We start from the raw sequence: 18,742 nt of genomic DNA, 5'->3' as shown, positions 1-18,742 counted from the left end.
AAAAAAAAAAAAAAAAAAAAAAAAAAAAAAAAAAAGAAGAAGAAGAAACTCCATCACTAAAAGCAGTCCAGATCAAACAAGTAAAGCAGGGCTTGGTCCAAACAGTGACCCAGCATGCCTTGTTTTTCCTGTCTTGTGTAGGTGTTATGGAAGTGGGTTATTTCTAAGGATGCTACCAGTTCATGCAGCAGTAATCAGGAGCCATTACAGCAAATCAGAGGAAGGATGTTTTGTCATCAAGTTATGTGCAGTTGCTTAAGATATGTGCTCTGTACACGCCCAGGAGCAAATATCTAGAATAAACAGGTAAAACAAAAAAAAATCTTCAGGGAGGACTAAGACTGAGAGCATTCATGTGTTCCAGCACCACGCTGTCCTCATCCTCACACTTGAGTGGGGAAGCCCAATCTGATGGCTGACTTATTACTACTATAGCCATAGGCAGCAGAAGCTGGCCCACTGACAGAAAGTTCCCACCAGATCTCCAGTCCAGCTAGATACCCAAGGAAGATCTAGGCCTCCCATCAAGGGCAGAGTAAACTGTCCCCGGGCAGGCAGGAGCCTGGCCTTTCATCCTATGAAAGCACAACCAGAAGGTTCAGACATCTAAGGAACCAATGCCTTGAAAGTGACACTACAGAGGGAATAATAACTTCCCAGGAAGCACAAGTGTGTCAGAAAATCACAGCAGAAGACACACATGCATGCACACACACACACACAAATCTAATCAGCTTACAAGAAGAAACTGCACCAATAAGATAAAAATATTAGGCTATTAAAAAGAACATCAAATAATTTAAAAGAACACATTACTAAATATATAAATTGAAATCATTTCCTAGAAAGAAAAAACACTCTTATTTTAAAAAATGAAAAATATGAAACAAAAGGTAAAGGCAAACACCTTCAATGAAACAAAAAATGATAGCAGTAAAATAATAGGCAATTATCAGTAAAATAATAAAAAAATTCTCAAGTGGATAGAATATAAAAATATCTAGATTGGAAGTCCTGGCTGCATTTTCAAAAATTTGAATTGTTTTTTAAAATAGTAAGCATGTTATTTAGAGTTCTGGAAGAATCCACTAGATGAATTTTAAACAGAAAAAGTAAAATGAGGTTGTATCTGTGGGGCAGGGGAAGGACAGCAGAAAGCAGAACTGTTTTTATTAACGTAGTTAAAGACTAAGTCCCTATGGGAGTCCGTGCCCTATGAGCCTTGTGTAGACTTTAAGCTGATCACTATTTGTGTTTGATGAGGAACCGAGTGCTGAAGGATTCTTAAACAGAAGAATTTGTCCTGCTTTAAGCTTCTGGAAAGGACTCAAAGAACATAATATTTACCCTGTGTCTTGAAGCATGAGTAGACAATACCCCCATGTGAGCCTGGCTTAAGGAAGAATTTGCTTTTCAAGATTCTGTTTTGTTTTGTTGTCAAGGAGGAGACTGGACGATGGGGAGAAAGATGGGAGCCTTTAAAACAGGGGCAACAAAGCCAGGTGTGGTGGCCAGGCTGTAATCTCAGCACTCTGGGGCCAAGGCAGGAGGATCACAAGTTTGAGTCCAACTTGGCCAACTTAGCAATTTAGTAAGGCTGTCTCAAAATAAAAAGGGAGTGGGGGTGATTGGCTCAGTGTGAAGGTCCTGGATTCAATACACAGCAAGGGGAGGTGGGGAGAGGGAGAGAAAGAGAAAAAGAAAGAGAGACAGAGGAAGAGGAAGAGGAAGAGGAAGAGGAAGAGAGAGGTTTGGTTTGGGTTCATGGTTTCAGAGGACTCCAGCCATGGCTGGTTGGCTCCAAGGCAGAAGTGTCATGGCGGAAGACCTTCCATGGAGGAAAGCTGCTCACCTTGTGGCAGCCAGGAAGCAAAGAGAAAGGAGATGCTCAGGACAAAGACATACATTCCAGGTGACGCCCCAGGGACCCAGCTCCAAGCAGGCCCACTTCCAAACAGCACAAGACCTCATCAAGGGTGAGGACAGTGCAGCAACCAGTGCACTGATGAGGGCAGTGCCCCCTTGGTCCAATCACTTTCCAAAAGCCCCATATCTGGACACAGGAGTATTTGGGAACATTCTAGATCTAAACTATAACAAGAGCCCACTGGTGATGACAAGGACACCAAGACAGCTTTACCATGACCGAGGCCAACAATGTCCTCTGGAATGATGCAAAGGACCATCCCTGGGATGAGTCTGAATAGCACCAAAGGGTAAGGTGTTCTACACAGTGCCAGCATCAGACCGGAACTGACAAGGAATCCTGGAGGAGACAGGACAAAAGCTTGGGGTAGGGGTCATGGGGAGGCAGCAGGGAGGGTGTGAAGTGAAAAGGAGGCAACAAGAGAGCAGATGTCTACCCACACCTGGCCTAAGATGGTCTTGGCTAGCTCTGTGTTCCCAGTCTCAGCCCCACCATCAGCTTCAGAATCATGTACAGGGAATTGTTCCCCTTATTCCTTTCTTTGTCTTCTAAGTAATGGAAAACATCAACAAGAAATGCTGAACTTTCTTCAGAATGTGACTTCCAATAAGTGTCACTCCTACCTTGCCCCTGGACCAATTTTCTGTGTGCTATAGGGAAAGAAGGGGGTTGTTATAATCTTATTTTGCAAGACCATCTCTTCCGGAGTACTACAACATGAAATAGGACCAAGGATGGCTACAATGCAGAGAAAGTAATCAAAACAGCTCTGTGGACTATTTCCTCTGTGCCCAGTAAAGTGATAAATACCATTGATCATATTTATTTAATATACTTTATCATTGATATAATTGTAAGGGTAACTACTGTTGTTTCCTCCATTTTACAGATAAAGAGATCCAGGTTTAGAGAGAGAATTTGCCTAACTGATTGCCCATGTTCACCCAGCCAGAAAGCAGTCTACCTAGCTTTTGAACCCAGGTGAATGGCCTCATAGACTTCCCTCCTTGAGATCAGATTCTGCTAGAAAGTAGCAGCATTTCAGCTCTTCTGCAAATGTCCCAGATTAAACGCCACCTCTATTATAGAGCTCTGCATTTTTCAAAGTCAAAAACTGGCTAAGAAATAATATATGCACATGTTGCTGCTACATGAATTCCATTTAAATCATTGCAGGCAGTAAAAGTGAGATGCCACTGAACTTGAGCCTTGAGCTAACTTACATGGAGTTTGAGTACAAGATCAATCCAGACTGCTATGTTTATTATCCCAGGAATTTTATAAGGGCAAATCTGCTTACCTGCAAGCCACTGGAAGGTGAGTACTCATATTTCTCTCCAACACCTAGCACAGTATCTAATTCACAGTGCAGGATCAATAGATGTTTGCTGAATTGAGATCCTTGCATTGAAGCAACTGCAGTAATTGTTCTTACCCACCAGACCTCCTGATGACCACTAGCAATCCACAAGATAGTAAGAATTGTGTTTTCCAGGCAGCACTTTGGGGAATTGCATCTTTGGCCTATCCCAAAATGCATCTTCTGGAATACCTGGGAAGTATTAGCACCTAGAGGCCCACGGGAGCTTGGTGTGTGTCTCTGTGTGTAATCACAATTCAGAACGGAGTGTTAAATGTCCAGGCTCTGGAATCAAACACAGTGTGTGCACACCTGGCCCCTCTTACTTTGCATATTGATGAAATCATCACAACTCTCCTTCCCTCAATTTCTTCATCTACAAGGATCATATCTGCATGTTCCCACTGGAGCTGTTGCTGAGGATTAAATGACTAACACACTAAAGCACTTGGAGCAATGACTTACACAGATGAAAGGTAGGTGCCACTGGCTGGGTGAGGCCCATTGAAAGGCATCACTTATGGCATAAGGTTCCTGTTTGCCTGTGCACACATCTGCTTTCACCCCATAATAATCCCTACTGTTGAGTGTGAAGTGACTTGGAACCCACCAGACAGGGCACTGACCTTTTCAACATCAAGTTTAATTAAGGCTGGTTAGCAGCTAAAGTGTGATGTTTCACGTCTTCCCATATAGTTCAGTGAGAAAGATTTATTAACTCATTAAAATGCCTTGTTAGTTATTTTCGGCTACTCAGAATGACTGTGACTTCTCGCCAGCCACTTATCCCAGAAAAGAACCAGAATAGAATCTCACTTAATTGACTTCCTAGACCAACAGCTGCATCAGCAGATCATTTGGCTCCCATGTAAGGATAAAGAGCATCAACAAGCCTGGTGGTTGACTGAGACTCACCTGCCCCTTGCAACATGCAGAAGGCTACTGATGTGCCACGTGAGGCCCATCAACCAGCACCGTGTCCTGCTCCTTCTTCCTATTCCGTGAAGCGGACAAGGGAGTCAGGGAGTCTGGTTCCATGTGCCAAGTCTCTGTGATGCCCTGGCCACACTTGCTTCCTGCAGACTGATTGCTGGAGCCCACCAACCACAAGCTCAGTCACTTCCTTCTCCATGTGGCCATTACACAGGTTCCATTTCTAAAATAGAACTTCCACTGCCTCTTTCTCACCACTCATTCAAGTTGAAATTTACAGGCTCCTCAGTGGAGGCTCTCTTTCTTATAAAAATACAGAAATCTCCCTTCCATGTACACGTTTCTTTCTCCCACCCACCCAGCCATGTGTGCAATAATAAACTCATGTTCACAATTCTGGTCTGTGAGTGCACACATTCCATTCTTCCTATGATCTTCTGGTTAGATGAGAAGCAGTAGAACATGGTGGTTAGTAATGCAAGCTGACAAGGATAAACCAGGCTCTCATTTACTAGTTGTGTGACTTCAAGCAAATTTCTTACTCCACGTCTTACACACATCCTGAATAGATGGAAGAAATAATAGTACCTTCCTCTAAGGGCTTTTGTGAGAATTTTTCTAAAATATACACAAGGGGTTTGAAAGAATGTCTATCAGATAGTTAAAGAATCACACTGACACATTTTGTATTCTTGAAACTATTTGTCATTCTTACAACTGGTTGCTATTATTGTTAAAAGCTCCTTGGGGAACGGGCCCAATAACTCACTCAAAGTGCCAGGCAGAGATTCATGTTTAACAAAGGTAATGGGTACTGATGAGAACAAAAATGAGGGGAGAAAATAACAAAGGAGAACTACGTTTTTAATACATTAGTATAGGCTGAAGTTTTTAAACACATTTCCACCATCATCTCAAGCTTCCTGTTTATCATAATAATTTCAAAAATTGAGTTCTCAGGAGAAAATTAGCTTGAGGGTGACGTTATCCAGCCAAAGAGAGGAAAGCAACTTCCGTGGCCATCAGACATTCTTCCTATGTGTCTTACTTTTCTCTTATTGCTGAGACAAAATACCCAACACCCAATCTTATTTAGCTCACAGTTTGTGGAGGTTTCAGTCCATAATCAGCTGGCTCTAAGGCAGAGTGGCATATGGCAGAGAGGCAATGGCTCGTAGTGACAGAAAACAGCAAAAGCAATAGGCAGGAAGATTCAAGACTCTTTCTGTCCCTTATATATTGTACCTAGACTGCTAGAATTAGGGCAGTGCCAAATCACTCAGCGGACTGTTTTAGTAATCACACACCCTTCATCCCAGCATCACACACTCTAGATTCAGCCCCCTCTGCAAAAGCCTAAAACTGCATGAGACTTTTGGGGGACATCAAGACACAAACCATAATAGGAAATCTGTGGAAATTGTACATAACAAACATGGAGCTTGAAATTATCTCAGTAGCTTTGCAAGTGTGACGCCTAGAAATGGAAGAGGAAAGCTGCACTTCATCATCTGAGCAACCCAAATCACCTCCACAGTTTATAACAGGAGAGTGCCTGTCAGAAATGCAAAGGGGGACATGGTCTTCCCATGGGGGCAGCTGTGGTGACTCCCTTGCTTTGTGTGGGTCCCCAGTGTCCAGGAGCAGCACGGTTGAGAGGTGAAGAGCACAGCAGGCTCTGGCTTACTCGCTGGCAGCTGGAGGCACCATGTACTACATGGTAGTGATCCAATAAATATTTCCTTAATGACAAAGAGGACAAGTTTTTAAAACTTCATGCTGATGTGATACTGAAACAGGCACCTGGCTGCCACTGGTATTTCACAGGAAGCCCAACACTGATGCATGGATGATGGGATTTATAAGTCAGAAATTTCCCAAAGGAGCATCTGCCTTCTCCATGTCTCCTCCACGCAGGCCACATACATTGGGATCCATAATGATGAAGGCTTAAGGTTGCCGACCAAGCCCCAGCTTCACAGGGAAGTAGATTGTATGTTCAGTGTTGTAGAGCTTTAAAAAATGGGTGCTAAGATGATTAAAGAGCAAATAGAATGGCCTGATCCATCTCACCCTCGCACACATGCACACACACACATGAACACGCACATGCACATGCACACACATGCTCTCTCTCTCTTTCTCTCTTTCTCTCTCTCTCTTTCTCATTATTGTCAGCAATATCCTGCCTCTCTGTGTCTGGGAAACCCAGAAAACTAATCAGCAGCTTTAATAACAAGGAAAAGCTATGATCCTAACAGGTTCAGGTGCATACAAACACCACAAGACTAAAAACAGTTTTGGGGAGACTTTCTGCCAATAACAGAAAAGCGCAAAAAAAGAATCAATTCTGGCTCAAAAGTGAGTAGTAGAAGAGATAAAGGGACAGGGTGCTAGGAAAGCCAAAACCCAAAAGGAAGGCTAATAATTATCTCCCTGTTAAGTACTTTGAGCTGAGTGGTATGTACATATTCTGTCTTTAAATCCTTACATATCAACAAAATAATAAATTCCTATTATTTTCCTTTGCATGAGGAAGAAAACTGAGATTCAGAGAGGTTGAAAATGGTGCTGAAGTTACACAGTGTCAATGCTCCAAGTCCAACCAGGTCTGCCTGATGTTGAAGTGTGTGTCTGAAGGACTAGGGACAGTGGTGGTGACCCAAGATGAAAAAGGAAGAAAGTAGAGAAGACTGCAGGAGCCATGGAGGCCCTGGGTGGCCCGTAGACAGGGATTTTGGCTCAGAAATCTTGTAGGAAGTCAAATTCCCACTGTCTGTTCATGGCATCTGTGTGGCCTGGGTGTTCTCAGGAAGGAGCTATCTATCACAGAGTGAAAGCAAATATCTAAATCCCATGTGGATGTCTAGTCTCCATTCAGAGGCTCCCTAGCCCACCAAGCTTTGACTGATTTCTCAAATGGGAAAAAATCCCTCTCCTTCCTCTGAACATCTTTATCTTTATTTCTCTTATGCCTTTGTATTACCAGGACCCAGGTGGTGATATTCCAGGGATCCAGCCCCTGGCTCCCTGATGCTCAGTTCTTTCTGCCTGTGATGAAAGATTTCAGGCAAGATGCAGAGACTGCCATGCAGAAGGACAGAGAGAGTTCGTTGTAAAGACACAGAGAGATGTACGCCTTCAAGCAAGAACATGGGCAGTGTCACAAAAACATCCACATTGAGTGTGAGTTTGGCACCTCTTTGCGTACAGAAAAGTTACTCCTAGAGTTTGGAGAACTGTGATGATTATGATGTTGACTGACATTTTCCTTAGAGGTTACTTGGGAAAGTTGATAACTTGAAAATGTCTTCCTTGTTCTTTTCAGATGGTCAGGGTTCCCTCAGGGGCCTTCATCATCTAAGAAATTTAGGAAGGAAAGAAAAAGTTCTAATCTAAATCAGGTCTCAGCCCAAGGCAGGAGGATCCTTAGAAACCACTTTCTTTCCTGATAGCAGATTGTTAGTCATGAGACAATGATTAATAATAGACCCGGAGGAGGTGAAGGCAGGCTACTTGAAAAGTGAGGATGGGATATTTTTTCCTTTTTCTTTTGCTTTTTGAATCATTAGTGATAGATAAAAGCTACTCACACTTGCAGTTTCAAACTGTAGCTCAAGAGTACATCATATTCTCTGAGTGGGCTGGTAAGACCCTTGGCACATACAAAGTTCAGGTAGGGGGTTAGAAAAATCTCAAGGTCTGAAAACTGAATGGAAGCATTCCAGCTAAGGAGTCAACAGTGACCTACTTCTCTTTCAAGTGGTAAACACAGAGCATTTTCCTTGTATAAGAACAATGACCTTGAGGGAAAGGATATTCCTTCAAAGATCCTGTTAATCAGATAACTGTAACCTGAGACCTCAGTCAAGTGTAGCTGCCATCTTCCTGCTTTCCCTCCTTCATGCTTGGAGATGTTTTCTCTCCCCCCCCTCTCCCCTTATCCCTCTCCTTTCTCTGCTGTCTCCTCTGTCTGTCTCTTCCCTTTTCTCTGAGAATCTACCATTTTGCAATGGATTCTGTCTAAACTTTACATGACAGCCTACATGTCCTGTCTGAAATCTTTCATCAAAAACACAAAGAATCTTAGTATACTGCCAGGTTCCTTATGGTGTTAAGACCTGACTCCCCAGTAACAAGATTGCTCAGGGGTATTTCAAGGATTCAAAGAGAAGCCAGTGAGCTGGTAGTCAGGGAATCTGGAGAACCTGCACAACCCTAACAGCTATCCACAGCCAAAGAGAATAGCTGTGGCGCCAAGGCCACTTGCCTTGCTCGGCTTTAAACTTGGTGTGGGTTTAATTTTTATGTCATTTTTGTTACTATGAAACCAACGAGTTTGTTAAATCAGTGGAGAGCAACATGCCATTCATCTTTTAATGGAAGACTGCATTTGACTGTGAGAGCCTTTCAGAGACTATATGACAATTTAATAGACTAAATAGATTTAAAGTCCCATGGTGGGGGGAAACGCTTAGAAATCTGCAGGAAAACCGAATGTTTATTTTCATAAATAAATATTAAAAAACAGATGAATGCTCCAATTTTACAACACTTTATAGAAATTACAGTCACTGCTGGTTATGGAAAGTTTCTAATGTCAATTAACAGTGTAATCTAAAGAGGTTGGACTCTGGCAACTGAGATGCCTTTTTATTTGCTGAGGTTTGGTTTTTATTCTTTGGGAATGAAAGAGATAAGCTGGTCATGTGCACAAGAGACCCACTCATAAACTCCTCATGGTTACAGGATTCAGAGCATGTATATTTTGTGCTTAACTGGTTTTATTTCTCAAATGTGGAAAACAAAACCATTTAACTCAGTGGAATGAAAGAGGTGAGGATCTTACAAACTGAAGCAGAATTTTAGCCAAATCCTTTGTAAAATTTTGAATTTATTCCCAGGGATGTATGTATACAAAATGAGTGTAATGGATACATGATCTAGTGTTTGTTTTTAAAGATACCTTTATTTATTTTAAAAAGTTTGACCTGTGCTTCTATGAGAATATTTCATAAAAGAAAATAATGTTTAAATATACCTGCACTTTATCAAAGAAACAACATGCACATAAAACTAAAAAATGCATAATGAAGCTTAATTTCTGCTAAATAGAAACAGAAGTATCTTTCACTAAATTTCTGTATAAGTCAAGTGTTTCTACTGTGTCCATGAGAAGTGCCATAAAAAGTATGAATACGTGAAATATTAGCAACACAGCATCATAAGCAAACCATAAACCATCCAAGTACAATTTAATTACACAAAATGCAGATCTATTTACTCACAAGATACAGTAAACTTTGGCATTTTAGAGTATGCACTAATACAGAAGTAAAACCTAAATGCTCATAATTTGCTAAAAACACAATTTTCTTTATGAGCAGACATTCTAAACATAACAAATCATATAAAAACAATGAGCTCAACTTAATCTTCACTTATAACATCAATAATCACACAGTATTACTGCACATATTGAAGATTTAAGACACAAGGCAAACAATGAAGCAGAACAACAAAATAGGCTTTCTCCAGACTTCTAAAATCAACTACAGTCCCTCCCTTTCCCCATAGGTCATTACATTTGTAGCAATAACTGAAACACTCAATTAATCTGTATGGTTCCAACTGATGAAACTGCAGAGAATTCATTTAGTCCCATTCACAGATTAAAGCTAAATCACTGTTGGTTTAAGTCAATGGAGTTCCATTAGTTACCTCCTGATTTCATAAATTCTTTATTGTTATCCAGACATTTTTTAATTCTTTCCTAATCCCCCTTCTCCTCCAGATGTTATGCCTCATCAAAAGCAATATTATTTTTTCCTCATCAACACATAGGGACCCTCTTTCATTCTCCATCTGTCACTCAAACTTCACAAGAAGAACTATAAAAGTTTCATGTGGGAAGAATAAACTGCAGACCCATCCACACAAAGAATTTTTAAAGCAAAAATCTTCAGTATTTGTAAAAACTCTATTCAATAACAAAGAACTGCATGCGCTCATTGCCTTTGAAAATCAAGCTAACTTTAAAAAAATGATCCCAATCCAAGACACTGCGTTCATACAAGAAAGGTAAAATGCTCCTGCACTGTTATATAAAAAAATGGCTCAACTCAATCTATTTGTGGCTACCTAGGACCAAGAGGAGTCCCAGGTATATTCAAGAAAATTCTGCCCACTCACATTCACCAAGTGATTAACCTTTTGACAGGACCTGTGTTGGTATGAAATATTCTGCATCTAAAGTGTGCAGTACTGTAGATGCCAGAAATTGCTCTGAAATCACCTCAAACAAGGTAGGTATGTCTAATTTTTAATGAGACTTTAAAAGTGTTCTAACATTCCTCCCTAAAATGCATTTCCTCACTAAAATGCTGATAACTTTCTTATTTTGAGAAAAATAATTACATCTCTTAAGGTCTTCTAGAACCAATATTTAAAGCACCATAACACATGTCATTTCTTAGCATTTTGCCGCATGTTTTTATACATTGCTTCTTTCAGCTTCAACCCAAAGAGCTGTATTCTATTAATAACGCTGTGTCTAAAGAGGCCTTTTTAATGTTTAAAGTGCCTGAGTACATCCATGTAAGTACTGGATATTCATCTATGTACTGTATTTCCGTTCAGCTTGGCAATGGCTCAGATGTGATGCTTTCTGTTGAGCAATTAATCTACATATTTAACTTTGGTTTTGCTACCTGTTGAGCAAACAAAATGTGAAACTAATTCTTCAGGGGAGTTGTTTAATAGAAAAAGAGAGCCTTCCTGTTGTTGTGCAGCCTCAATTTCAAATACTCAAGTTATTTTTCTAAGTGAATGATCTCATCCTTTGTATATAAGCAGGTCGTCCAATGAAAACTGTGAGATGCTAGTTGATGAATTATACACTGCAAGTGTTAGCATTAATAACTCCATGTTAATTGATCCAGCTTCCCAACTGACTGACACCTGACTGATCTGAGCCATGTATAAGGAATGTCTTACCTTTATCCACTATGGCAAGACTAATCACCTTCAGAATAAAGCAAGAGGTAGGGAAAGATCATATCTTACCTATGAGCCTGGCTTTATCATAGTCCCAAAAAGTTCTAAGGAAAAAATCTTAAATGAAAAATCATTCTATGAACACAGAGAAAAACAATGTGTAAAAGTTTTCCTTGGTCATAGTACTATACTGTATACCCAGAAGTCAATGGGCATTCGATAGCTATTTTCACAGAAGCTAAGCCAGCAAACTGAAATGAAATATTTGCAGCCTAAAAATGACTTTAGTTATAGTCTTTTATTTGCTCTGCAAAACTCCTAATGTTCCAATTCTGCTAACAAATCAGTTGATTACAAGTGCCTTAAAAATCCAAATAAATTTAATAAAGTAGTTACACAAAATTAAAACTAGGAAACCTACATGTACAGCATCACAAAAACTAATGTCTCAAAGCATTATATTTGGTTATTACGTGAAAGCGACATAAGTTGTACATAGCACCTTCTCTATACAAAACAGTACATGAAGTCTAACCAAGATCTCTTCCATTAGCTCATATAAATCGTTCCCAAATCTGTCAGCTAGCCTGCCATAGAGACCGCCATCCCACAGAGAGAACTACCACACTGGGGGATGAACTGGCTTTCATCATTTATGTTAAAGTCATCTCCAAAGTGATGTCCACAATTTTAATTCTCTGTACATGATTTCTTGCTTGCTTGGATTACCTATGTCATTTATTTACAGTTTTGCTGATGTGTTAAACTGGTAAATTGTTTTTCTTTCCCTCATGGTAGGTCACAATTTCTTTCCATCAACAGGTATGTACAAAAAAGAAAAGAACACATCACCATTTAAAATTTTTGATGTAATTATTGTGACCTATAAACTTCTTGAAGTATAATCAAATTCAAACTTTATTTTCCTGTATGATATCCATGTTGTGCTTCATTAAAGTGACTCACCAGGAGCTCTTTACAACCTAAGATTCATATTGTAATGAAGAAAAGAACAAGAAGGAAAAAGGAAAAATTATGAAAGAAAAAAAGAGAAAGAGTGAGAAATTCTCCATTAAAGAAAGAAAAAAGAATCACCTGGAGACAGCTAAAATTCCTTATAGTTAACCACTTACTTTTATAAATTATTCAAAATCACTGACCACAGACTAATAGTAGCACTGGAATTTAACATTAAAAGCCCAGCTGGCCTATTTCTTGCACCACACAAGATGGCTGCTTGTTGTACACAGTACTTCCTATTGTCCACTTGAAAATGTAAGCCTGCTGGCAGAAAGTAGAGTCTAGATTTTCCACCAAAAATATAATGCTCATTTACAATTGATTTCCTAGATTAATAAATCATTACGCTCTTTCAAATACTGTTACATTATGATCTCTATTCATACTTCCTATTTGTGTAAAATATTAAAATAGCTGCTAGGAAAAATACATCTATTTTCTATAGTATTGTTAAGTGCTTTATATAACCACCAACTATTCTGATTTCAAAAGCTGGCTGTGAAAGAGAAAAAGTCCTTTAAATTTATGATTAATAGTCTTATACAAGCACTAAAAGTTAAAATTTTCATACAGCTTCTACATAATTAAAAATATATTCTTTAATGTGAGAAAAATATATTATTTCTGTATTCAAGCAAGAAAGACACAGTATCTATTAATAATCACCAAACTAATGCAATTACATTTTTCCCATATATACCTCACAAGGCAAAAGTAAATTATTAACCAGTCTACAAAGTGGCAATCAGGAAATGGTTTCATTACACCAATTTTTAATTTTTTTTCACCAATTTCTATCATCTGGCTTTAAATTATATAAGAAGGAATCTGCTGGAAAGACTAAATATAATCAGCTATGAAAATGTGTGCTGACATCTCCAGAGTCAAAAATATCACAGGATAGCCCTCATAGAAATAGAACAAAAAGCAAGTGAAATTGGACAGTCACAAACTCCTCTTACTGCCCTTTTCCCCTTCCTATTACATTGTCTTTTCTCTGTTTAAAAAAACAAAAAACAAGAATTCAATCTCTGGAATAACTAATATCAAATTTTCTATTACAATAACATGAGGGAAAAGAAAAAGATATCTAGTTGAATAGTTATCTATTCTTTCCCATAGGCTTCTCTTTTTAAAATTATTGGTACAAGTAGACTGGATCTATGAAAATCCATAGGATTTCTAGAATTTGCAAACCATCCAGCCAGTAACATGACCAGGAGTTCCTTCATCCCCACTTCCTGAGTGTGCCCTCTTGCAGTCACGAGGCAGAGTGTAAAAGCGCATCAGGGAAGGCATGACGTTAATCACTAGTCCTCTGCAGAAATATTTCCTGTAGCCAACGTGAACACTACATTGTCTTGCTAGCTCATGTAAAGTGGATTTTGGCTAAAGAGAAAAGAGGAAAAGAATGTGGACAAAGTTATGGAAACATTTCGATCTATTGCTATCTCCAAATTATCTCTAAAGCTAAACCGCTGCAATTTGTTCATTCAAGTTTATTGCTTTAAGGAAATAATACATGTTAGCCTATCACCAATTCTTTAAAATTCTACGCTATTTCAGATAAATGCTTTACAATGAACTGCCATTGAATAATCTTACTTCTAAATTTATAATAAAGTATGCACTAGGACTGATCCTATTTTTTATGCTTAAAAGCATAAATGGCCAATTGTCTTCCAGGGCAAGTCCTCCTCTGTCCTTTTTACTTAATTCTTCAACTTTCAAAAATACATGCCACAAAAATAAGTCATTCTCCTTTAGTAGCTGCTAAAAGTTATCTAGTCTTTCCCTCAGGCTTCTATTTGTAAATTCAACAAGTAGAATTCAATCCTGTTGTCATGTTACGTTCAGCAATGACTGCGCTTATTGTTCAAGTATTACAGCCTTTCATTTTCTTATATCCATTTACTAGCTTTTTAAAAATCATCTATGCCACAACAGCGTAGTCCTTATTTTGTTCATTGTTTTCATTTTCTTGAGGACTTGTGATTTTTACTTCTGGTCTTGGTGGTCCTTGAGGGTCTAAATCAGCCTGGAGGAAAACAGAGCAAAATAAAGATGCTTAGCTTCTTTGGGTTACAAGGGTAACAAAATTTACAAAAAAAGAATTACTGAGTATTCTATTTAATCATATAAGCATTCAACTAGAAGCAGAACCGTGGGTCCATTTGTGATTCCATCTACCTAGTGGACCTGCCATTCCTGACCCTTTATTTGTACAGAAGCCTTTTCTGGGACAATAATCCACTATGTGTTTTCAAAACTGATTCATTTTTTTTGCTGCAGGCTTTATTTTTCTCAATTTTTTCTTTACTTCCCCTTGAGCTCTTCTTTTTCAAAAGCACATTTGTACTTTTCTGTGGCGCATTTCAGAGATAAAGGAAGAAAAACGCAGGCGCTCCCCCTCATGCCTCCTTCGCCCAGCCTGTTGCTGTCCCTCCTGGTTCTCTTGTGGTGAATGTGGTACCCAAGTGCACCCAAGTGCTGGTAAGAGCAAGACAGATCATCGAAACGCAGAGGCAGCTCTTCTCCCACTGCAACATTTGTTCTGCCACTTGCACGTTTCATATCTTGTTAGTTCTAGAGTCTCATTTATAATTTGTCTTTTCCCATTAGGTTGAAAACTGACGAGGATGGAATTAGATGGTTCTTAAATTCTGCTCCCTGCAATCCTGGATACTCCACTGGTCCAAAAGGCCCAATCGAGGGGACAGGAGCAGCTCCAGCTCCCCTAAATCCATAATCATGATTCCATGACTTATGTTCCAAAGAAAAGAAAAAAAAAAAAAAACCTGTCTATCAATCAATATCCATACTCCTGGAGTTATGTCCTACTTCGTATTGTCTTGGGAAGCACCTCAAGTGGTATACTGACTATAACACAAGCTGACAACCTCAATAAATGTCAGTTGTTGTGTATTTGCCTTGTGTTACCTACTGTTTCTATAATCATTTCTCACTTTGCATAAGAACTGTCTCATGGACCACAATCCTTTTGCAAAAGTTAACCATTAATTTATAATTCACACAAATGTACATTTTCATATATTTGATATGCTTAAAACATATCTATACTGGTACATTTAGGGAACAGAGACAAAACAGATCATCACTGCAAAGGAGAGATGAGTCAAGTAATATTAAATCTCTGTGTCAGTAACTTCTTTGCTCAGGCATTTGTATTGTCCCTACAATCCCTAACTAGTCACTTATCAGGCACTTGTGCATGTAAATACCCAAGAATTTGTATTCTCCCATTTGTATTCTTCATTATAGGCCATAGACGCCTGTACCTCAAGCCTTCTCAAATCAGACAACCTTGATTTTGACTGAGGCCCAATTCCTATCAAAAGCCTATTTTCTCCTTTATTTTTAAAATTAATCTTTTAATTGGCAAATAAAATTGTATATATTTGTGGTGTGGAATATGATGCTTTGAAATATGTGTGTGTGGTGGAATGGCAAATTGAGTTAACATATGCACTACCTCACACATTACCATCTTCCCAAGGGAGGGCACAGAATCTCCTGACTTTCAATTATACAACCCACTGTCATTAGCTACAGTCACCATGGTGTATCTTTTGACCAACATCTCTCTAATCCCCATCCCTGGGCCCTGGTAACCACTAGTCTACTTTCTGCTTCTGGGAGTTTCAACTTTCTTAGATTACACATGTAAGTAGAATCAGGAAGTGTTCGTTTTTCTGCATTTGGCTTGTTACTCTTAATGTAATGTCCTTATCCATGTTATTGCAAATCACAGAATTTTTTTCAAAAGTTACAGTGATGGAAGGCAATAGATTCATTTCTATACATCTCCCTAAGTCATATGTTGAATTACATTAAACCATCAGAAAAAAAGCACACAAGGATCTTACTATCTGTCCCACTATTATTTCATAAACTTTCATCAAAGGCTACTATAACAAAGAATTTTATGACATTTACTTTGGAGTGGCCATATAAATGACACTGAGGACCATGAAGAACTGCATATGAGGAATTTGTTACAGAATTCGACTGTTATTATGTCAATTTGAATAAAGATGAAATGAGAGACCTTCTGAGAAATTTCATTTAGATGTAAAGAATGTTTTGTACAAGTTCTACAGTGGATTACAAGTAACTTTTTACTGGTTACCAAAACCTGGCCTCAAGAACATTTTGCACTTTGCTATTGTTAAGTTTGTTCTCTCTTGTATTTTGCTAAATACAACAGTACCTGGTGTGCTCAGGGCTTGATCCAATAAATCCATTTAAAGGGGGCTAAACAAACTAGACAGTTCTTCTAGAGAGTAAAGAAGTCACTGATAATGGAGAAGATATTCTTTATATCATGTCTAGGTCTCACTGTTCTTCATATCCTTTTCTGGTTTGATCTTCCCTGATTTTAACTTGTCTGTATTGTTGTATCTCTCTCTTTTATTGTATATGTTCTTAAAGAATTCTGTAAAATTTTTCTACAATAAGGTAGAAGATGAATGGATGGGTGGGTGGATGGCAGAACGACAGACAGATGGGCTGTCAGCTAGGTTGACAGTCATACTTGTTAACTGATTGAAATAAGTAGAAATTGAAGTTGATTAGGCAGTATTGGATCTTTCCTGCTGTGGCATAAGTGGTTTTGGTTCACACATATATTCTTCACAAATAGCAAAAGTAATAGAAATACCTCATCCTGTCCACTGCCAGCTCCTGGAGACTTTTGTTCCTCATCCACTGGTGGCTGAAGCTCATTTTTAACCTGGCCTAGCTCCTCCCCATTTTCTTCATCAGTTCCTCCATTTACACGGGCAGGACTGGCCGCCTCCTCGCTGTGCTCAGGGGTATCAGGAGCATCCCTGCCTCCTTCATCCGCAGCTTCACCATTCACCCTCAAAGGGTCTTCTTTCTGCTCTGCATCCATGTCTGCTTTCTCTCCATCTTCTTCCTCATCAACTATTTCTGCTGGTCTCTGATAGGGAAAAAAAATAATAGACAAAAGTATGAAATATAATGGAGAATTTTTTCCATTCTACATATAGCAGTATAGTAATTATTATATTACAGTTAAATAAAGCTTCCTTACACTTACACAGTACTTTACAGTATAAAATACATTTATGTTTACAGAATACCTACCATGTGCCACACTTTCAAGCATTTTGTCACTTATACCTCACAAGAGTCCCATGAGATTGGTTATATTCCCATGCCATACTTGGAAAGCCAAGGACCCAGACCAAGGTCCCACTGGAAGAGACAGAATTTGAGCTAATCCTGGGACTCCAGAACCAGTGCTCTACTCCCCACAGCAGGAGGAAACTAAACTACAAGGTACTCTGATGCTTCTGTGGGCAGTGGAGTGTCTGATCAGAGAAATAATCTAAAAAATCTTTGTGGAGAGATGACCACTCCCAGCACTGCGGGTCATGGTAGCAGCACCTGGATCCAGTGAACTCAGCTTTTCTGTCATGGAATTTGGACAGCTTTTCACATAATGCCTGTGACAGTTGACAGCTTGTCCTAAATACAAACAGTAAGAATTTTATAAATTCAAATTAAGCATTTTACTGTTATTTGAATATATACAAGTCTATTTTAAAGGAAAACAGGAGGCCAAGTCCCAGAACCAAGACTTTGGGGAAAGAAAAACCCAGGTTCAAATCCTGGCCAAGCACCTACTGGCTGCTACCTAAATTCTGTGAGTTTCAAGTTCCCTGCTTGTAAATGTAAAGGTAATAAAAATTTTCATGGGGTTAAATGAGACAAGTTATATAAAAAACCACTTGTATGTATTACCTGGCAAATCCTTAAAAACACTGGAATTTCTTTCCATTTATTATGACACATCCTTTCCTGGAGCTATCATATTTTTTCATTTCCATCAATAGCATAAGTTTTTTTAAATGTTAGGGTAGAAAGAACACAGGATATGTTCTATGTTGAGGTCCCAGACCTGTCTCTGGATTCCTGATGTTAAATACTTAATTTGCTGGCCTCTGTAAAATGAAGACTTAGGCCACAATTAGCCCTTATATCCCATCTAACTCTGGAAATCAATTGTCTTCTTACCTAAAAAAGGATAGCTTGGCACCATTAGCAATCTTTTTATAAAAGTTAGCATACTGCTTTCCATTTGGGAAGTGAAGAAAGATGGAAATGAAAGGAAGTAGGCTAACAGTTCAGAAAAATATTCCACACAACATTATTTTGAAAGAGAAAAAGAGGAACCATGAATTTCTATCTTCTGTTAAAAATAAAGTCACAAATTTGGTTAGATAATATAAAAAAGGTACTTAATAAAGGAAAAACCAGTTATCCTCAAGGCCCAGCAAAATCTTAGTATTGTACAGACTGAGTAAGACAGTGGGGTTGATTGTTCAATTTTTACTCAGGAGCCTAACATCAAATGATGTAGAGTCCTCACTATTCCTAAGAATGTTACCCAGTTGACACCCATAAGAAGGTTGTCTTCATTACTTTTTCTTTTTTTTTTTTTTTTTTTTTTTTTCTCT

At 38.8% G+C, this 18,742-nt stretch overlaps 1 protein-coding gene across 3 annotated transcripts in view; it reads right to left on the bottom strand.

Moving 5' to 3' along the window:
* Positions 1-9,096: 9,096 nt before the first annotated feature.
* Positions 9,097-18,742, bottom strand: part of Dcdc2 (doublecortin domain containing 2) — a 175,810-nt gene continuing 166,164 nt past the window's right edge. For all 3 annotated transcript variants that reach the window (XM_005403372.2, XM_005403375.2, XM_005403373.2), the window contains exons 10-11: positions 16,918-17,199; positions 9,097-14,274 (exon numbers count right to left, since the gene is read on the bottom strand). In XM_005403372.2, coding sequence (XP_005403429.1) covers positions 14,170-14,274; positions 16,918-17,199 — 387 coding nt within the window. In that variant the 3' untranslated portion in view covers positions 9,097-14,169. The remainder of the gene's footprint in view (positions 14,275-16,917; positions 17,200-18,742) is intronic.

This window comes from Chinchilla lanigera, unplaced genomic scaffold (assembly GCF_000276665.1).
Source record: "Chinchilla lanigera isolate Chin_1 unplaced genomic scaffold, ChiLan1.0 scaffold00082, whole genome shotgun sequence".
Classification (NCBI taxonomy): domain Eukaryota; kingdom Metazoa; phylum Chordata; class Mammalia; order Rodentia; family Chinchillidae; genus Chinchilla; species Chinchilla lanigera.
This window is presented reverse-complemented; position numbering and strand designations above follow the sequence as displayed.